The 21,978-nt window shown below is 51.8% G+C and overlaps 1 protein-coding gene across 6 annotated transcripts; it reads right to left on the reverse strand.

Moving 5' to 3' along the window:
- Positions 1-592: 592 nt before the first annotated feature.
- On the reverse strand, positions 593-21,789 carry IGLL5 (immunoglobulin lambda like polypeptide 5). Of its 6 annotated transcripts, XM_030815954.1 has the most exons (4): positions 21,744-21,789; positions 21,157-21,452; positions 2,378-2,417; positions 593-1,046 (listed from the first exon to the last, which is right to left on the reverse strand). In XM_030815954.1, exons 1-4 carry the CDS (start codon positions 21,787-21,789, stop codon positions 727-729), a joined length of 702 nt encoding a protein of 233 aa, XP_030671814.1. In that variant the 3' UTR covers positions 593-726. The 6 variants fall into 6 exon arrangements, with proteins under 6 accessions (XP_030671814.1, XP_012363478.1, XP_012363477.1 ...); XM_012508024.2 differs by lacking the exons at positions 2,378-2,417; positions 21,157-21,452; positions 21,744-21,789 and adding exons at positions 8,203-8,321; positions 13,757-13,962 and having other exon boundaries at positions 715-1,046; XM_012508023.2 differs by lacking the exons at positions 2,378-2,417; positions 21,157-21,452; positions 21,744-21,789 and adding exons at positions 8,203-8,324; positions 13,757-13,962 and having other exon boundaries at positions 715-1,046.
- Positions 21,790-21,978: the final 189 nt, after the last annotated feature.

Genomic DNA, 21,978 nt, shown 5'->3' on the forward strand with positions numbered 1-21,978 from the left:
GAGACCCCTTCACTTCTCCTGATTTCCCTGTCAGGACTGTCCTGCATTCTGGTGCTGGGCCGTGGTATTTCACAGTTTGGCAGGAGCTACATCCCACCAGATGCTTGCAGGACAACATGAAGCTCTGGATCATGGATTCCCCTGACACAGACAGCTCACTGGAGTCACTGGCTTGTTGCACAGGGTCAGGGATGCCATGGCAAGGACCTGGAATCTGACCAAGAGCGGACCTATCCCCTGTCCCAGACCAGCAACTCTTCAGCACAGAGACCGGAGCAGACACAGAAGGCATTTGAGCAGTGCCGTGTGATGCGTGGTTAGGTTTCTATTGAAAGGCCAAATCTAGGAGAGTGGGACACCCCCCTGGTCCCAGCCAGGCCAGGCTGGTGGCTCAGGGGTACAGTGGAGAGCTGAGGAAGGGGTGTCTGGGTGAGGAAGGCCCCACCTGCAGAGATGCCCAGGGAACTGAGAACCCCTTCACCTACGCAACTTTCCACTGGGTTCAGGATTCTTTCCACCCCAAATTGAGAACCCAGGAAAGGCTAGGAATTATATGTGAGAAAAGAAAAAATGAGATAAACAAGATTTCTGATTGACAATGAGAATATTTATTGAGGGTTTATTGAGTGCAGGGAGAAGGGCTTGATGCCTTGGGATGGGGAGAGGGACCCCTCCCCTGGGATCCTGTAGCTCCAGGTCCCTGTGGGTGGGGTGGGGGCTGGGAACCTATGAACATTCTGCAGGGGCCACTGTCTTCTCCTCGGTGCTCCCTTCATGCGTGACCTGGCAGCTGTAGCTTCTGTGGGACTTCCACTGCTCAGGTGTCAGGCTCAGGTAGCTGCTGGCCGCGTACTTGTTGTTGCTCTGTTTGGAGGGTGTGGTGGTCTCCACTCCCGCCTTGACGGGGCTGCCGTCTGCCTTCCAGGCCACTGTCACGGCTCCCGGGTAGAAGTCACTTATGAGACACACCAGTGTGGCCTTGTTGGCTTGGAGCTCCTCAGAGGAGGGTGGGAACAGAGTGACTGTGGGCTTGGCCTTGGGCTGACCTGCGGGGTGGACGAGGGGCAGGGGGTCAGAGTTCTGGTGTCCACCTGTGGAGCCCCTGACCTCAGTATATGATGAGGTGTTGGGGTGCCCTTGTTCAGGGACTCTGCGTCCGAGGGCCTATGCCATGCAGAGGGGTCAGGGTGTTTTCCACCATGTCCTGATCTGCACTGGGAGCTGTTTCGCCTTAGACACCTGATCACCTGTCCTGAGATCTCTCGGGGCCTTGGCCCCCCACACCGACATCTGACCCTCAGCACCATGACCCTGTCCCCTCCTGCCATCCTGACAGATAAAAGAGCTCTGTGTCTCTCCTGCACAGCGAACTCTGGGGTTACTTTTCTGGCCTGGCTCCTCAGCTCTGTGGGATGCTGGGGCCTTTTGGTCCCTCAGGCTGTTCCAGCCAAATGTGTGTTCTGGAGCCTGTGTATGGGGCAAGGGCCTGGGGGGATCAGAGAGCCTGTCTGCTGTCCTGGGCTTTCTCTTATTCCATGGAGTCTTTTCTGGCATCCCCCCCACGTCTCGGCTATCTGGTCATAGCAGTGGGGCTTTCACGCTGTGGACTCTGCCCCTCTGATCCCCCTGGGCACAGGGGATATGTCCTGAAGAGACCCAGGAGCCCGCCCTTCCCTCACATCCTCTCTTTTGGTGATCCTTTCCCTGGCTTTCTGGTGTCCAGAGTCTGCTTCTCCCTTCTCCCTCCTGACGGGGTTTCCTGAGTCTCAGGCTGGCTCAGGGCTCAGTCCCTGGCAGCCCCCAGACACCCAGGGCAGCCCCTCCACCTCCTACCTCATTCTGGGTCTGGATTCTGGTTCTGGGTCCCATCCCTGTGACTTCTGAGCATCAGCCTCAAGGGCACTGGGTCCTTCTAAAGTCTCCCAGGAGGTGCCTCCCTCAGACCCCTTGTTCCCGATTCCCCAGGAGATGGAACCCAAGTAACCCAAGGGCAAAGCTGTTCCAACAAGAACCCAGACTGAGGAGGGCAGAACAGAACAAGACTTAGAGACCCATCCTGCGCCTGTCAGACAGACAGACAGACAGAGAGACAGACAGACTGACAGACAGACAGAGAGACAGATAGAAAAACAGACAGACAGAGAGATGAGGCTCAGTAGGTCATTCTATCCAGTCCCCTGGCCCTGCGGTCAGAGGTGAAGTGGTCATAGTGACCTGCTGAGGCAGGCGACGGTCTGAACAGGGAGGGCAGAGGTCCTTGCTCAGGCCTGGGATCCAGGGAGAAAGCCTGACCACAAGCTGAGACAAGACACAGAAACAAACAAAAACAGCAGAAATTGTCCCAAGAGCGGGGAAGGAGAGGGGAGAAGAGACTCACCTAGGACGGTCAGCTTGGTCCCTCCGCCGAACACCCAACACTGTGACACAGGCTCATACAAAAACCCTCCCTAGGACGCCCCTAACCCCAGCCCCCACTGCAGCTGTGAAGGAGGAAGCTGGGGCCACTGGCCCTGGTGGCATCTGCTCATGAGGGAGTCCACATGGCCCCCACACTCAACCCACAGAGAGAAGGGGACTGGTGACATCCTGTGACCCACAGCAGGATCCCTGGAAATCCAGGCTTCTGGAGGACACTGGGATCTTGAATTCGTTTTTTGCGCCAACCTTCACTCAGGCCCAGGGTTGAATTTATTAGAGGGCATTAGTGTCGCTAAGGAGTGAAATTCCACAGATGGGATAGGTGGTCTCTTCTCTGCAAAGTTGAACCAAGCCATGGTTCAACTTTTGGTAACATCATGTGGTGGTGCAGAGGGTGCCCCTCTCCTCCCATGGAGAGGCTGGTTGCCCTGGAGTGCAGTGTTCTGGGAACCTTCGTGGGTTTCAGCCCCACCTTCTGGAGTAGTTCTAGTTGGATAGGCCTGGTCAGTGAGACCTGGCTGGTCCCAATACGAAATGCCAGTCACATCTGTTAGGGTAACCTTGGGAGCATCCCTGCACCCCTGAATCTGGCCTCATGTTGGGTGGGACAGCTGGGGTGGTGGCTGCCATTGTCTTTTTCAAATGGGGGACATGAGGGAGCCTCCAGAATGTGGTCTCCAAATACCACCTCTCACTAAGGGAAGGGAGATCAGTGGGGGATCCCAGGCCTGGGGCAGGAAAGACACATAAGACAAATAAGAAAGGAACATGATAAGACATTTAATCCCCTGGGGCCACGTGACGAAGTCTGATGCCACTTGGGGAGACTTCCCCTGGGAAAATATTCATCATTGGTGGCCACCTGTCATCATCAATTAAATATAATGATAGTGGCTTCAAAAACATTAGATGTCTTGAATCCTAGAGTTCACCATGAGAGAAGACATGAATTATTCACCCTGGAAGGATGGCTGGGCCCTGGATCTTCTGTGTGCAAAGTGGCTCCTTCCTAGAGCATGAAGCACACTCCTGGGTGAAGAGAGCCCAGCTGCAGACCCCTGACATCACAGACACTCTGCAGCACTCATGAGAAGAGGCGAACTGAAGTCTCAACCCTCTGCCTTCCTTCCCTTCTGAGGGATGTAGCTATTGACCATCCTATGCAGCTGACATTATTACAAGAGTGGCAATCTGACATGAGTGACTTCGCTGGTAGCAGCTCCCTGTCCTTGGAAGCTATTTTGCAATGTCTAGTCTGAATCCAGTTAAGTCCCTCCATGCTAGAACCATTTTGCAGGGGGAAAAAAAAAAGAAGTAGATGATAGCCCTGGGTTCTTGTTTTGGGAGGCGTGGCTGTATTCCAACTGTGGGAAGGTCCCCAGACAGCTCTCAACTCCTGCAGCTCCTGCCTTGCCAGGAAGCACTAGAGCAATTTAGGAGATATTCACCAGTGACAACCAGCCTGACTGCACATGCGCCCATCACTATTTGATGCCACATTGAATTCTGAAATGAACAACCAAAAACCCCAAAATAACAACAGCACCAACACATAACTAAGTCAGTACGCTTCTGGCATTTGTGAGGGATTTGAGGAGCCCATGATTATTTCTTCATATTAGGGAATTAGTGATAATTTCTATTTAGGTTTGGTAATAATATTGCAGTTATTTTTAAGCCCATATCTTTCCAGCATAGAAATGGGATATTTACAGCTGAAAAGATGTGATGTCTCGTATTGTGTAATGGAGGGGTTATTCTGCTGTGGGTGGATCAGTAATGTCTGTGAATTGCTTATTTGGGGGGCTGGGTGATGGGAACTTGGGGGCGTTATTATTTCTCTGTCTCCTTATGTATGTGTTCAAAGTTTTCCATAATGGAAACTTATAACACAGTGAAAGGAGGTTAGGCAGCTGCTGGGGATGGCCTTGTACCCAGCAGGGCTATGGATCTGGCCCTTGGTCATCTCAGTTTTCCCCTCCATGAAATGGGCTCAGACAGGTGCTGTGGCAACTAGAACCCTCAAGCCTCCTTCTAATGAGAGGCTGGGATTTGGATCAGGTGTGGCTGTGATCAAGCTCTGAGGGGTTCTTTCTTTGCCTCGTTGTGACTGCAGAGCTTCCTGTCTTTGCAGGCTCTGTCCCTGGCCTGTCGGGATCACCCAGCAGCTCTGGTGAAGGCAGCTGCCACATCCCTGATGTGCTGGAGGCAGAGACAGGGGGTCTGAGAGTACCCAGGCACTAAGGACTCGCCAAGACAGCTGGGGTCTCCACACCCAGGAGGCTGACATCATCTGCTGTCAGAGACACTGGGATGAGTGTCTCTGAGATGAGGCAGCAGGTGTACATGGGATGGGGTGGGGAGGCTGCGCCACCATGAGCTATGGAGGGAGAGGGTGCTCCGCGGGCAGGAGGGTTTCTGGGATCTGACTCCTAGTGGAGGCCAGGCCTTGCCTGGAGACGTCAGCCCACATTCACTCAGCTCTTATCCAGTCTGACCCAGCCCTGAAGCTCATCCTGAATTCAACTCTGACTAGCCTCCCCCAGGCAATCAATAGATGCAGAGTTTGAGCTTGGATTGGTGACTTTTCTCATTTTCCCAATTTCCGCACATCCTCCTGCTCCTGCAGGCTGACCATCATCAAGCTCCATCCACAAATCAGTCAGAAGCTAACTCTACCTGCGCCTGACTTAGTGGTCCACACCCTTCATGCTTGACATCCAGCCCCACGCTAGTGTTAACCTTGAGCCTGATCCCCGACCCACAGCCATGTGATCATATACCCATAACATCTTGTGCATCAACCTCACCCCATATTCCCCAAACTAGTCAGGAAACGCTGGTATCTTTCCGAGTGTTTTGGGTCTTCTAAAGGTGGAGAAGGAGATCAACATGCTTTTGGATATGCTGTGGCTCATCATATTAAACTGGTTCCCTAGTGCAGGATTTGTCAGTATGGTTACTTAGCCAATGTGCATTGTGCAAGTCTTAGACACGTGCATGTTTCCTTTCCCAGTGTTTTTAAGAGTTCCCAGTGGCAGCACAGTTATTTATCCCTCACCCAGTAAACACTCTCCTGACTGGTTCCTCATATGCAATGGGGAATTTCACCTTCTGTTCCTGCTGAGACCGTGGCCTTGAATCAAGGGTATCCTTTTTCCATTATTGCTGCCTCTAGCCCACATCTGATCTCCGGGGACCCCCTTAATTTCTCCCGAATCTCCCCACAGGGCGCCAGCAAACCTCTCACTGGGCCCTTGTCCCTTCCCAGGTGGGCAAGGACTGCAGGACAATTTTCGCTCTGGATTGCGGTTCCCACTGGCACAGGGAGCTCACCCAGTTCCCTGGCAGGTTGGGTGGGGTGTGGGATGACAGAGACATGGGATCTCACCTGGAACTGCCCCCGTCCCTGAGCAGTGATCCTTCAGCCCAGACACATGACCAGACAGAGACTGCACATTAGAAATGCTGGGTTTTACATGATCAGGTATTTATTGAGAAGTAAAATTGAGGGTGTGGGACTGGTCTGAACTGATGCCAGGCTGGTGGCTCAGGGGTACAGTGGAGAGTTGGGGAAGGGGTGACTGGGAGAGGAAGGACCCTCTGGGGAGATGACTCAGGGAGGCTGTGAGCCTCCTCCCTTGGGTGATTTTTACACTGGGTGCAGAATTCCCTGTACCCCACACTGAGAACCCCGGGGAGGCTAGGAATTTATGTGAGAAAAGAAAAAATGAGATAAAACAAGATTTCTGGTTGTCAATGAGGATATTTATTGGGGTTTCATGAGTGCAGGGAGAAGGGCTGGATGACTTAGGATGGGGAGAGAGAACCCTCCCCTGGGATCCTGCAGCTCCAGGCCCCTGTGGGTGGGGTGGGGGCTGGGAACCTATGAACATTCTGCAGGGGCCACTGTCTTCTCCACGGTGCTCCCTTCGTGCGTGACCTGGCAGCTGTAGCTTCTGTGGGACCTCCACTGCTCGGGCGTCAGGCTCAGGTAGCTGCTGGCTGCATACTTGCTGTTGCTCTGTTTGGAGGGTTTGGTGGTCTCCACTCCTGCCTTGATGGGGCTGCCATCTGCCTTCCAGGCCACTGTCACAGCTCCCGGGTAGAAGTCACTTATGAGACACACCACTGTGGCCTTGTTGGCTTGGAGCTCCTCAGAGGAGGGCGGGAACAGAGTGACCGAGGGGGCTGCCTTGGGCTGACCTGTGTGGACAGGGAAGCGGGTGAGAGAGGGCAGACAGAACACCGGGATGTTGTGGAGCCCCTCTCTGTCTAAAGTCTCTGGGAGGGTTCACAGTGTGGCCATCCGGTCCACCCAGGGTTCTCTCCTCTCCTTTCCCCATCCTGTCCACTCATGCCCTGTGGAGAGCTGACAGCTCTGTGCCTTCCTAGGAGCCCTTCCAAGTCACCTTTCCCAGGTGTCCTGGCCCAGCCCCTTTCCTCTACAGCCTCAATTTCCTCATATACCCAGGGCAGGCTGTATTCCTTCTTCTCTGATCTCTGGAGTCAGAGTTTAAAATCTGGCCTTGACCCCTGGATCCCTCATTTCCATCCCTAGACCCCCCCTCCACCGCCCACTTTATTCTTCCAGGACCTAGAGCCTCCTCCGTGAACTGTGGGTCCCCTGCTCAGCCCGTAGGACTGTCCTGGCAGGCAGTGTGTGGGGAGGCCCAAGCCTGCTTTGAACTGGAGCTTCCTATCCCTCACAGGCACCGGGCTCTGCCCCAGCCCAGCCCACTCGGCTGTCCTGGCAAGGAGTGGGCTCCAACTAGACAAGCCTCAGGGCTCCTCTGAGGCTCTGAGATGTCTCCTGTCTCCACAAGCCCAACCACAGAACCCTTCACCTCAGCTGTTTCTGGGGCTGCTCCTACAGTCTATGAGACTCAGCAGCCCCCAGGCCCAGCCCAGCAGCCTCTGATGACCCCAAACTTCACCTGGTAGCCATGGAGTTCTCTGTACCCCTCATTTGCTCCCCTGTGGTCATCTCCTGAGTCTAACATGCCCTTTGAGGAAGGCAGGAGGCCGATCCGTGAACAGAGAGACACTGGGCCCCAGAGGTGACGGGGCTTCAGGGACAGACACATCTCTGCCCTAAGAAACTGTCTCCTTTCTGGTGACTGTCCTGGGAGGGTTGGATTCTGGCACCTCACCCAGTCTCACCCGTCCCTCTGTGTCCCCATGTCCTCATGAGCCAGCACAGGCCACAGAGCTGCAGCCTAGACCCAGAGCCCTCTCTGTGCCCTCCATTGGTCTCCCCTTGGGGTGACCTCTGTGTCCCCAGGCCCCTGTGTGGCCCTCCCAGGCTGGATGGGCATCCAGTCCTCAGCCTAGACCCTCAGCTCTTCTTGGGGCTGCTCCCCTAGACTATGAGACTCAGCAGCCCCCAGGCCCAGCCCAGCAGCCTCTGGCCTTGACCCCAGGGGTCACTGGGCAATATCCCTAAGGCCACTGCAGGGCCCCTCATCAGAACCAGCCTCTGTCCCTCACTCAGACGTCTGCCCTGGAAGAGAGGAGGAGCCCTGACCTTGCCCAATCCCAGCTCAGGCCCCGGGACCAGGCTGCATCCAGCCGTTGGAACCTGAAGGCGGCTGCTCCCACTGTGGGGGCCCTTCCTGCTGGTTACCCCGAGACTAACGCACCTCCTCCAGGCCCCATGGAGAAAGGTAAGGGTCAGTGCTTAAGGCTGGGAGGACAGAGGGGAGGAAGCCCCAGAGAGAGAAAACAGATTTTCCAGGGACAGCAGAGGGTGAGACAGACTGGGAAAGGTTGAGAGCCACTTACCTAGGACGGTGACCTCGGTCCCAGTTCCGAAGACATAACACAGTGACTGAGGCTTAGACCAAAACCCCCGGGGCCAGCACCTGGGGTCTGCTCTCTGGGGGCTGGGCTGGAACAGGAACCTGCTGGGCATGACGGGCACAGGGTTGCAGTGGGCGGGGCTGGGACCTAGGCATGAGGCAGAGGGGTGGCCAGTCCCCCAGAGGTGTCCCCGTGCCTGTCTTTTGTCCAAGGCAAGTGCTACACACAGCCTTGGAGTCACCCCAGTGTGTGTCTTTCCTCTCTGAGGCTGTCAGTGCTGATGACAACACTGGGACCAATAGGTCCCAGCAACTCCCTGAGTGACACATACCCTCCTGTGCAGTGTGGCAGAGGAGTGCTGAGTTGGCTTGGACCTGTCCAACCTCGTCTGGCCTCATTTAAAGGGCCTCTGAGTCCCCCATACAAGTATCCCCAGTCAAGCCAGGCTGGCTTTCTCCCTGGATTGAGAGCACTGGGTCATTCCTGACCCGAGTGGAGATTCCTCTGCTTTCTACCCATGGAGATGCAGTTCAGTCCCACTTTGTGCATGAAGCGTTTTCTGATCTCTCAGATCATTCTGTCTGTCTACCCATCCATCCAATTGTCCATCCAGCTGTTCATCTATTCATCTGTTTGTCCATCAATCTATCATCCATCCATGCATCTGTCCACTCATTCATCCGACAACACCTCCCAAGCACCCATCTGTGTCAGGTACTGTTTTTATGCTGGGATATGGCAGGATCCCCTGGCTCTCAGCCTCATCTCTCCCTCAAATCTCTCTGGTTAAGGCCAACAGTCCTTTGTCCCAGTTCAGTCTGCAATTCTTCCCCGTCCCCTTGTGTCTCTGCAAGAAGCTTTTCTTTCTAGTCACTCTCCCCTCCTTGGTGTCTGAGACTGCCCCCTCTCCGCCTCCTTGGCTTCCCTTGCTACTAGGCCCATGCCCAACTGCTGACCCCCAGATCCCCACCCTGGGTTCTGCTCTCTGTATTCTCCTAATTTTCTCTGCATCTGACTCTCATTGTGCACACTCACAACTGTCCAGGAGCCTTAGATCCCTATTTCCAGCCCTTCCCTCTCTTCTTGGCTCCAGATTCACATATATTCTGTCTCCTCAACCTATGTCTGCTTGGATGCCCTGTAGACACCTCCAACTCAACAGATCACAACTAAACTTATTTCTGTATAACTTGCTCCTCCGCAGAGTCCTCACTTCAGCAAGTTACTCTTCAAGCCAGAGGCCTGGGGACATCGCAGAATGCCTTCCCCTCATTGTATTGCCCTCTGTCCCAGACATCCTAGCATGACACAAGATGCTATTAACATCCTACAGAGAAAAAGAAAAACACCCAGGTCACACTCTAAGAGTTTATGATGGCAACAATCCTCAGGTTTTTCCAAATCTGATTTTATTCCCCAAGGCAATTTATTTACATTGGAAGATACCCATTGTGACGGGGCCAGCAACTTTCATCTTAGCAGCAGGTTGTATTTAATACATTTGTATTTAAGACATGTGCAGAAGATTTTTGAAACAGAATTTAATATAATAGTAATATAAATTCAACACTTGTTTCTCATATAAAGAAAGCAAACATTTAGCCTTTTATTAAGTTACTGAAGAAAATTTTCTTAACTCAGTGAAGAATATCTCCCCAAATTTACAGCAACCTTCACATTTAAAGGCAAAACATCTAGAGTCAGAAACAAGCCAAGGTTGTCTAGTCTCACTTTTATTATTCAGTATATTGTATAGATTCCAGCCAATGAAATGACATAAAAGGGGGAGAGGAGGAGGTATAAATATTATAGAAAAAGAGAGAAAATTGTTTTGGCAAATGGTGTGATAGTTGACTAAACACACACACACACACACACACACACACACACACACAGAGAATCAGCTGAAGAACTGCTGGAATTAATACAAGAGTTAAAGTGTCTGGATACAAGAGCAACATACAAAAGTTAATAGGGTTCCTTGCTATAGAAACAGTAATCATTTACGATATGAAATTGTGAAAAAATTTATAACTTCAATAAAATCATATTTACAAACCGTTTATGAGTAAAAAACATAAAGTGTGCAAGATTTGCATGAATAAAATATTAAACCACTTCTCTGAGTGAATGGAGAGTACATCATGTCTCTGGACAAAAACACTGAGCATTATAAAGATAGCAGTTTTCAAATTAATCCCATATTCTGTGATATTACAAACATAACACCAGAAGAATGATTTTTGAAAATTAGGGAACCGATTCTGCAGTCCAACTCTAAAAATGACGGATAATAGACATGACTATTTTGAGAAAAAGTAACAATGATGGGTTCTTTCCCTACCAGATACCAAACATACTATAAAGCTAAAATAATCAAAACAGGGTGGGCGCAGGAATAGCTCAATAAACCGAGAACCACAGAAAGAATGTAATAAATCAGTAATGTAGTAGTTGAGAAAAGTTACATTTATATTCAACAAATGTGTGATGATTGGCTTTCCTATTTGGAAAATAAGGTCTTATTCCTACATCCACAAAAATAAACTCCAGGGGAAGTAAAGAAAAAAAACAATAAAACACCAATACACTGAAAGTACCAGAATAAAACAGAAAAATGACTTTATAATACTGAAATAAAGACAACTTCCTACACATGGCGGAGGTCACAGAAACCATAAAGAAAAGGTTAAACCAGTTCGACACATAAAAATTTACCACAGTTTTATGGTGGGAGACCCCATAAACAAAAGACCCGTAAAACAGACCAGGGAAAAATATTTACAATACATACACTAAACGAGTGGTTAAAATCCCAAATATATCCCTATCTGTTATTGATATATAAAAAGATGAAAGCAACTGAATGGAAAAGCGGGCAACATGATGACTAGTTAATTCACAGATGAAATAAAACCAATAAATAAAAATATAAAAAATAATTTCACCAGTAATAAAATACACAATAAAACAAACACATTCAATTTTTTGCTTATCAGATGGGCAGAATATAAAAAGATCAACAATTTTGCATTATTGGCAAGAATATAGGAGCAAAGGCACTACCGTTCACGGGAGTGAGTGGACACAGACTTTTGGAAACACTACCTATAACATTTCAGAAGTACATTCTCTCTGATCCAGCAATTCCACTTTTAGGCATCTATCCTGGGGAGATATATAAGTGCACTTTGTACACACACACACACACACACACACGCACACACACACGAATTTCCACTGCAGCATCATTTGTCATTTAGAGTTTTAGTGGAAATAAATTCTGGCTCATCTAAACTTTGCTTATAAAGCAAAGTTTATAAGCAATGAATGTGGTTAATCCATATGGACTGATACAGAAAGTGTCAATAATAGATTATTTTAAAATTTGGTAGTATGCAGAATATGGCTCTATTTTTGCAAAATAAAATCCCAACACCAACTGTGTGTGTGTGTGTGTGTGTGTGCGTTTTCAGGGACACATACACACACAGGAAAAGTTCTGGAAGTATATTGACCAACCTGACAGTGGCTATCTCTGGGAAGAGGTGGGAGATGGTAAGAAGAAGCACTTGCTTTTACTTTATATACTTCTACTTCTCTGCTTAATCTTTTTTTTTTTTTGGCAAGAAAAAAGAGTAATGTACAAAAGTCATTACATTTTGTAATGTACTCATTACAAAAAGAGTAATGTACATGAGTACATTACTCTTGTATTAAAAATTTTATTAGAAGAAATGTCTCTTTTTGTGAACAACTTCACAAAACCAGAAAATTATAAAGCCACAATTAAAATTAGGTGAAATCCCACCAGCCAGCCAGACACACCATTGACATTTTTCTATATTTTCTGACAGGTTTTTGAAAATGCATATATACTTTAAAAACACAGTTGGGTCAGGTGCAGTGGCTCACGCCTGTAATTCCAGCACATGGGAAATCGAGGCAGAAGGATTGCTTGAGCTTAGGAATTTGAGACAGGCCTGAGCAATATAGCCAGGCTCTGTCTCTAAAATAATAATAATCCTAATCAAAATTATCCAGGTGTAGTGGCCTGCAACTGTAGTCCTAGCTACTCAGGAGGCTGAGGCTGGAGGATCTTTTGAGCCCTGGAGGTTGAGGCTGCAGTGAGCTGTGGCCACGCCACTGTACTCCAGCCTGAGCAACAGAGCAAGACTGTTTCACAACAACAACCACAACAACCACCACCCCCAAATACAATTGTGTTTTCACACCCTTTCTGATAGATATTTGGATTATTTCCAGTTTTCTCCCATCATTAATAATGCTGAGCTAACCACCCTTGTTATAAAGATTTGGTTACAGCTTTGATTATTCCCCCCACCCACCCTTAGGATAAATTCCTAGAAGTGGAATTGCCCAATTTAGATAAACTCACTTTGTTTTTTGACTCGCCGCCTATTGCTAAAACAGTTATACATTTTCAACGCCCATAGGCGGTTCCTGAGCATGTCTGCTCCCCTCTGCTCAGCCCTCACTTCAGCTTCATGCTCCCATTTCATAGGAAACTGGGTCCCTGGGTGCTCTGAATCTGAGCGTCCTCCCCATCCCCAGGGCACAGCTTCCTCCAGGATCCCTACCTACCCTGGACCTGGCCGTCACCCCCTCTCCTCCCTCCTCTAATCGGGCGTCGCATCAGCCTCCAATCCGGTGCTGATTTTTCCAAAAACACAAATCTGATTCTGATAATCAGTCTACTTAAATCCATCCAAGGACTCGTCCTGGACTAGGGATGGGGCACGGACCCTATGGTCTTCCTGCCTCCCCTTCCCAGTCACCCAGGAGCTCCCAGCCTCATCCTGTGCTCTCCTCTCCTCTGACGCTGCTCTGTCTTTTGGGGGCACCCATCACCAGCCAGTGCCCCTCGATCTGTGAGACCAACCTGGGCATCATCCCACAGAGGGAGATCCCCTCTCCCTTTATTTCTCCAAACATGGGCCGTGGGCCTGTTCCAATGACTGGACAGCTCCCCTTGGTTCAGCTCACCCTCCCTGTGTCCCTGAGCCTGGCCCCAGTTAGCATTTCCGTGCAAGTCGGTCAACAGACGGCCTTGGGGGAGACCAAGCCAAGCCCTTGCTGCCTTCTCCAGGGAGTGGCCCCTGCCCTCACTGGGCAGGAGGCACATGGGCAGAGAGGAGGAGGAGGAGGAACAGGCCTGGGCACCCTGTGGGGACGGTGGCCACCACCCCCTGTGGATGTACTGTCCCTGCCTCTGTTCCTGCCCTACCCAGAGGACTAGGACTAGGTGATTGAGGCACTGACCCTGGTGCAAAATTTAAGTGGGGCCAGAAAACCCAGAAATCAAGAAAAATAATATCAATATGATATTTAAAACAATAATTCAAACAAATCTGTGATGGACAAAATATCAACCCATTAGTTAAAGCCAGTGTCAGCCTAGGCCCCTCTTAGGGGTTAACCTTCCTCCTCACTCCTCTGGCTTGTCTCCCTTTGGTCACGCTTTCCCAGCTCTGCCGCAGGACCCTCACATCCCCTGGAATCTCTTGCCCCTTACCTGCCCCACAGGCTCTGCAGGCTGGATCGGCTGCTTCCAACTGAGGCTCCAAGGTCTGGGTCCCCGCTCTGCGGTGCAGCCATTGGGCGCAGCAGGCCATGGGCGACCATGGCCAGACCCAAGAGCAGCAGGGGCCAGCGCTGCCTGGGACCAGGGCCCAGCTCCTCAGGAGTCTCACAACCCACTTGGCCTGTCTTGGGTCTCATTGGCCCTCAGGGTCAGGGGCACCTTTGGCCCGACTTGCAGCGTGGGCTCCCTGGAGGACGGTGCCCTGGTCCCTCTCGCCAGCAGGGCTGTTACAGTGCACCCCAGTCCATTGGCTCTGTCCTCTCCCTGGACTGGCTCTGGTCCCTGTCCCCAGCCCAGGCCCTTCCAGGGTCCATGGCTGTCACCCCTGGGGATCTCTCCCAGAGGGACATCTACCAACTGCCCTGATGCGGTCACAATCCAGGGTTCAACTGCCTCCCACCACAGCCGCCTGCCTGGCCCCGCCCCTGGGGCCCTGGGTGGTGCACACCTGACCCACTTCCCTTCCCCATTTCCCAAAGGGCAGCCTGGCTCTGTGGAGCATCTCCCTAGGGCCTAGAGAGCTGCCCAGCAGGAGTCCCCAAGGGCTTGAGCTCAGGGGATTGGGGCTGGGGCTGGAGCTGTGGCTTCTTTTCTGATCAGTCTTCCAGGCTGGGTGCCTGTACACTGCACTCCAGCCAGTTGGGACCAGCCCTTTCTTGGCTGGGTTGGTTAAGCCTGGCCCGCTACCCTGTGGCCCTTTCCTGAGTCAGGCAAGAGCCCTGCAGAGAGTGATTCTATATCCTTCAGGCAAGGAAGAGTGGTGAAGTCATAAATGTGGAGTCTATCCAGACCTAGGTTAACTCTGGGCCTCAGTTTCCTTACCTGTAAAATGGGGAGAGAGTTCCTCTGCGGCATGAAGGTTATGAGGGTTAAAGAAACCAGGCCAGGCGCGGTGGCTCACGCTTGTAATGCCAGCACTTTGGGAGGCCGAGGCGGGCGGATCATGAGGTCAGGAGATCGAGACCACGGTGAAACCCCGTCTCTACTAAAAATACAAAAAATTAGCCGGGCGTGGTGGCGGGCGCCTGTAGTCCCAGCTACTCGGAGAGGCTGAGGCAGGAGAATGGCGTGAACCTGGGAGGCAGAGCTTGCAGTGAGCCAAGATCGCACCACTGCACTCCAGCCTGGGTGACAGAGCGAGACTCTGTCTCAAAAAAAAAAAAAAAAAAAAAAAAAAAGAAACCATGTGTTTGCTAAGCACTCAGTGGGTGTCGAATACGTTCTGGTTCTCTTTTTGTTCTTCTCTTACTTTCGGATTCAGAACAACTTGTGGTGTGTCCTTGGGGCAAGTGTCCCTGTTTTACAGGTGAGAAAACTACCATCCAGAGAAGATGAATGCAGCGCCCAATGTCATTCCTTAAGTAGGGAGCAAGCTAGGATCTAGGAAGGGGCTCGTTCCCTGTATTTCATCTGTCCACCTGGAATATTCGTGCCTGGCTCCATTCGGCAGTGGTGGAGGAGGAGAGGGCTGGCAGGTGCTTTGAGTTGGCAGGTGCTTTTTGACTATGATATGGGAATATGATGCAGAATACAATAATAATAGCAATGCTCTTTAGCCCTGGTGCTTTATAAGCACTAATCCTGGGAGCTAAGATTATCTACTGTCCCCACATTTGAAGATGAGGAAATGCTGCTCAGGCTGATTCCCTACATTTTTAATTTCACAGGGCCAAGAGGCAGTAGGTCTGGAGTCGGAATCTGAGGCCTGGTCCTTGCATGACACTAGGGCGTCCTTTGCTGATGATGATATGGCTCTCTGGGTCTAGGTGGTAACACACTGCTTGGTGTATGGGAAAACCCAGAGCTCGGCACAAAGGAGTGGCTCAATTAAACATGGACTAAATCTGGTTGAATAAACCTCTTTTGCTTCATGTGGCCCCTTGTGTCATTTGCACTCCTTTACCCCCCATTCACCGCTCTCATCTTTTCTGTTGCCCTGAGAGCCTAGTATAGAAATGTTTGAGATCTTCAGGACCCCATACTCTGGTGAGAAAGGCCCCTGCTCTGCCCTCTTGCTTTCCAGTTACTTTTTCTGCCACAAAATCTTTAAAAATATCTGCTCAAGTTCAGATCTGCAGCCCTCTAGGACTCTCAATGTTTTGTTTTAGCAACTCTCAGAGGAGCCTCCCAGGACTTCCTAAAGTGAATTTCCTGGGAGGCCCCTTTGAGAATTGCTTGGTTCACATTTTGTGTCAGATACTCCTTAACTTCCTTGATACATTTGGTGACAATCAAGCCAGACGTTTTTGTGGGCTATGGTAACAGACAAATAGCCTGAGACTTCATTTCATTGATAAAGTTGATGGTTGTTGGGAGACAGTGGTCTACTACGGATCCCTGCATTTCTGCATGTCTCTCGGGCAAAGGCACTGATTGCCTTTGTTGTGGATTATCTTTTCAAGGATGTTTGTAGAGTGGACAACCTCGGAAGGTACAGAGAATGCCTCTCTTTGGAGCAAAAGACAGATATATGCTTACTGTCAAGTACAAAATATTTGGGATCCCTGAGCTCTGGCATGCAGATGTCACCTGGCCCTCTTTGCATCACCTTGTGGAACTGGTGCAAGACAATGCTGATACCTTGGCAACTGCTATTGCTGTGAAAGACACACTATTCGTTGTCTCTGACCCAGGAGTCTTGTATCTTCTTCCAGCATCCGTGACACTGTTGCAGGCTTACTTTTTAGTCTGCAAATAGGATGAAGTCTCAGACCCTTAACAGTTCTTGAAGGTGATGATAATGAGGAGGAGGAGGAGGAAAGAGATGAAGTTGAGGATGGTGATCATGACTTAATGGTTCGACTCGTCGAATCAGTTTTCAAAGATCTCCAGGCTGGATCTTTATACACATTGCTTGGGCAACTTTTGAGGGCCAGGTGCTAGGGGCTGGATTATAGAAATAATCACCACACATCCCTGTCCTTGGAGATAGGCAAAGCACTGAGCAGTAACAGGGTGTAGGTGCCCTAACAGACATCATTCAGGGCACAAGGGAGGGCCCTGGGAAACCCCTGGTCCAGCACAGCTTCTCCTCCACTGGGAGCTTGGCCTATCCTGCCTCTGATCTTGGGCTCGTTGGATGTTGGGGGCTGGGGCAGGGTCTGCCCTGGGAATCTAGGCTGAAGCTGCTCCCTCCCAGCCCCTCTGTGGTATGACACTCACCCACTGCTCAGGACCCAGAAGCTGTGGTTCCTTTCAGGGACAGTCCCAGGTCTTGGGGATAAAAAGGGGCTGTCCCTAAATGTAGCATCCCCAGCTGCTGCCCCTACCCCCACCCTTGCACCTACTGTGGCCTCTGGACAGACATCGCCACCGCAGACCACATCCTCCCATGGTGGCTGCAGTCGGAAATCCGAGTCTGGCTGGGGACCCTGGCAGACTGGACTAGGCCTCCCCAGCAGGTGCAGCTGCAGCTCTGGCCACCCAGGCCTGCCCCCTGCCCTCCTGGACTGAGATGTGCAAGGGCTGGATCCAGGCCTGGGCAGAGGAGGCCAAGTCCAGCTGTCCTGCTTGGCGGACCCCCTGCTCAGGGTCTGTGGTGCCTCTGCAGAGCCCTCTGGGTCCTGCCCTGGCCCTTCTCTCCCAAAGCAGAGGGGTGTACCGCATCCAGTTGCTTCTGCCCTGCTCCATGTCTGAAGGTGTCCCCCACCTTGGCCTCCTGCTGGTCAGTCCCCTGCCCAGTCTCCATCCCCCAGGTCCCAGAAACTCCACCTGCAGGCACTGCAGACTCCTCTCTCCCAGGTCCAGGGGTCCCCAGCTCCCCACTCCCCACCATCCCTAAATTCAAGCTGGCTGGTCTTTCTTGTCTCATCTTGAGCTTCTCACTCTTGGGATCTGGGGGAGTCTTAGGCACAGGATGACTAATTATTGGCTGGGGATGTGACAAACGTTCTGGATCTCTTGAGTCCCCAGAGGTAGAAGCTGGCTCTGTAGCTCCTGATCCCCCCTCTGAGGAGTCCTCAGGAACCCCAAAGACCCCAGCTCCTCTGGTGATCCTGGCTTGCAGCCTCCACCCCAGCTGTCCTCCAGGAAATGGGAGAGATCCCTGCTCCCTTTGTAGATGTCACAGAGTGGGCTTGCCAACCTGGCAGGGAGGTCTTCTAGCTCCTTCTCTCAAGGTGGAAACAGTCTCAGAGAGAGGGAGTTTCTTGCCCGAGGCACACAGCGACTTGGCGTAAAGACCGTGTCCTGGGACTTACTAATAGCAACCAGAGACCTGGAGGACATGAGGTGGAGCCAGCCTGGAACTGGAGGGTGGAGTTTTGGGAGGTTTCTGTTCTTTAACCTCCACCAGCTGCCTGGAGTGCAGCTAAAAGGGGAGAGTCCAGTAGGGGGCAGAAGAGACCAGCAGTAGAAGAAGCCTGCGCAGGAACTGGCTGGAGCTCTTGGAGGAAGGCCAAGCAAGACCCAGGGGAGGGCTCTGGTGGCCAGGCAGAAGGGGGTGCAGGGGCCTGACTCTGGTTTTGCATCCCCGTGGGCACTCACTCACCTGTGGGACTGTGGGTAGGACCAAGAGGGAAACCACTGAGAAGAGTGAGTCAGATCCTGAAATTTTGTTCATCGTGGGTTTGTTGGGCATTAGTTTCGATTTTTGAAAATATTGCATTAAGTATTATTTATCTGGGTCACTAGGTTTTTGGATGCTCCTTTAACTTTTGCATTCAAGGTGAGTGATGGCTGTCACTTGGAACTCCAGGAAACCAGTCTCTGGAGACATGCACTTAAAAGCTATATATCTGACACACAGTTGTAGAGCCCTGAGTCCTGGCTTGAGACGCTTGAGAATATCATACCTCTAGCAGTGAAGGGGCCAACTGTCCCACTCAACACTGTGTCCCCAGTCACCTGGATTGGCACCTGGCACATAGTGGGTCCCCCATGAATATTTCTTGACCAAATGAATAAATGGACCAGGATTCAACACCAGGCCTGTTTGACCAGAACCTCTTCCCTCTACACCCAGGGACCTCCAGCTTGGGAAGACCCTCAGGGTTGGACTCACTCACACCTCAGAGGACCACCAGCTCTTCCCTCTGCCACCTCCTAGGGAAGGGGCTGCAGAGCATCAACTCACTGTGACATCACCTACCCCGATATAGGCCCCGAGGCCCGAAATCTAGGTGACACCTAGAACTTCCTCTGTCTAGGACTCTCTCCCCTGCCTGGTACGAGGAGTACTCCAGGCACATCAACCATTGGTGTCCGGAGAGGCGAATCTCTGTTGTTGTTGTCCCTGAAGTCATTTTTCACAACTGGAAACATCTGTCTGGACCAAGCAATAAGACCCCTGAAGCCGGGTGGGCGTGGTGGCTCATGCCTGTAATCCCAGCACTTTGGGAGGTCGAGGCGGGTGGATCACGAGGTCAGGAGATCGAGACCATCCTGGCTAACACGGTGAAACCCCGTCTCTACTAAAAATACAAAAAATTAGCCAGGCGTGGTGGCGGGTGCCTGTAGTCCCAGCTACATGGGAGGCTGAGGCAGGAGAATGGCATGAACCCGGGAGGCGGAGCTTGCAGTGAGCTGAGATCGCACCGCTGCACTCCAGCCTGGGGGACAGAGAAAGACTCTGTCAAAAAAAAAAAAAAAAAAAAAAAGACCCCTGAAGCCACTCTGACCCCCGCCTTAAGGGGTCCCTAGGAGCCTCGAAGACCCCAGTTCCTCTGATGATCCTGGGTTGCAGCCTCCACCCCAGCTCTCCTCCAGGAAATAGGAGAGGTTCCTGCTCCCTCTGTAGATGTCATGGACTGGCCCACCTGGCAGGGGGTCTTCCCACTACTGATGAGGAAACAGAGGCTGAGAGAGAGAGAGAGAGAGTTCGTTCCAGGGCCCTTACCACAGCCCTGGAAAATGCCTGTCACTGCTTCTGGTGGGCAGACTAGGAAGCTGAGGCCCAGGGAGTTTAGAAGCAAACCTAGTGGGAGTGAATGGGCCAGGGGAACTAGGATTCCAGACTCCCAGCCTGGATGCTGGAGATGGCCACGGAGATGCAGCCAAGTGGGCTTGAAGGCCAGCTTGAAGGCCATATGCCCAGCAGCCTAGGTCACTGTGGGCTGGTTTCCCACCCGTCGTCTCTGAGGGTGACTGGGATCTCTACAAATATGAGACACAGGGACTGGCCTGGTTCTGTAGGGAAGGTTCTGCAGCTGGTGGGACGGAAGCTTCTGCCCAAGTCTCTGGGCCCAGGCTGCTCTGCAGAGGCCGGGCATGGGGCAGGGGGAGGAGCCAGGGTGAGCACAGGGAGGGCCTTGGGGCAGGGAGGAGACAGAAGATGAGGAAGCAATGACGGTGCTGGGGAGTGGAGGGGAAGCCCCAGTAGAGGGAGGAGCAACCTGGAGATGCTGCTGGGAAGGACTGGACCAGATTTCCATCCGTCTAACCTTTGCCCAGCCCAAGCAGCAGGGAGCCCTGGGAGGCCAGTTCCCTCCATCTGGACTGCCCCCCAACACCGCTTGGGGGACCCTCATGTGGTCATTTCCATCACAAGAGGAATGACCCCTGTGGGACTGGGCCAGCTGAGCCCGCATCTCTCTTCTCTGCTCATGGATTTGTTTGTGTCTAGGGATTTAATCAACTCCTTTCTCTTCCATTATCACTTTTCAGCCTGCAATGAATGTTTGTGCTGAGGACTGAGACCAACTGTGTCAGTGTTAACTGCTGGTTCCAGGATACTCTTTCCCAGGTGGATGCGGGTGAAAACAATAAAGACTGTCACTCATTGCTTCAGGAAATTCCTGAAAACCAATTATCCAGGTAAGTGGTCTGCTCAAGAGAGCACACAGTTCTCACCTATGTAAATTGCTCACTTATCCAATAAATATTTACTGATCAAGACTTGATTCAAGACCTTCCCTTCTCTGTGTCCACCAGGCTATGCTATGATGTCACAGATGGGCCCCAATTCTAGTAGGTTCCTTCCTTGTAAGACCTGCCTTTAACTGCTCATGTGCATATCTTGAAACCTTCTAAACACTTTCCACTGCCCTGTGCCTTCTGAGACACTAAAATGATTCCACCCTAGGGCTAGTCTCCCTTGATACTAATACACTTGGTACTACTTAGATATCAGGGTTTCTGGGGTCTTTTGGGAGCTGGCATTTGATTATCAAAATGACCAGCTTAGTTTATTCAGGGATAAGCTGAGCCTAGAGGTGGGCAGGAACTTGCTCCCATCTCTCAGGAACATAAGGGCAGGGACAGGACTGGAAACTTCCGTTCCACATGGAAGGCTCCCTCCTGCTCAGTGTGACAGGGCAGGAGAGAGGGAAGGGTCTTGCGAACCAGGCCGAGGGGGCAGGTTTCTGTCTCACTTCTGCATCTGCTTGTGTCACTGTGTGCAGTGCTGCTGTCCCACGCCTGACAGTAATAGCCTCATCCACAGCCTGGGTCCCGCTGATGGTCAGAGTGGCCGTGTTCCCAGAGTTGGAGCCAGAGAATCGCTCAGGGATCCCTGAGGGCCGCTTGCTATCTTGATAGATGACCAGCACAGGGGACTGGCCTGGCTTCTGCTGATACCAGTAAGCGTATTTATCCCCCAATTTATCTCCAGAGCAGGTGTTGCTGGCTGTCTGTCCTGGGGACACTGACACTGAGGCTGGCTGAGTCAGCTCATAGGAAGCCACAGAACCTACAGGAGAGAAAGGGGAGAGAAAAGGCTTGAAACTGAGGAGCCGAACTCCAGGTAAATCTTCCCACGTGCCTGGCCTGGACACAGATCCAGGGATGAAAGAGCCCTTAGGGCAGTGTGAGCACAGGAGCACAGTGTGGGGGGATTTCAGCGCCCCCAGCCCATCCACCTGCAGCAGGGCCATGAGCATCCTGCCCATCACAGGCAGGGCCCTGCTGAGCTCAGAGTCAGGGCCAGGCTGGACCCAGAGCCCTGGGGCTGGACCAGTGGCTGGGACCCTAGGGGCAGCACCTGTGCAGTGAGCAAGGAGGCCGAGGAAGAGAGGGGTCCAGGCCATGGCTGAGGCACCTCTGATGCTGCTTCCCGAGGCCCAGGCTGGGCAGGTTCTTCCAGGCCTCTCTTATCCCCTTGCCGGAGAGAGCGGCCCGTGATGCAAATCAGCAGTCAGAGGCTGCTGCAGGAGGAGCTGTGTGGTTTCCAGAGAAGGGCTCAGCCCCAAGGGACAGAGAGAGGTGGGGGGCCCCTG

The sequence above is a fragment of the Nomascus leucogenys genome, chromosome 7b (genome assembly GCF_006542625.1).
Source record: "Nomascus leucogenys isolate Asia chromosome 7b, Asia_NLE_v1, whole genome shotgun sequence".
Taxonomy (NCBI): domain Eukaryota; kingdom Metazoa; phylum Chordata; class Mammalia; order Primates; family Hylobatidae; genus Nomascus; species Nomascus leucogenys.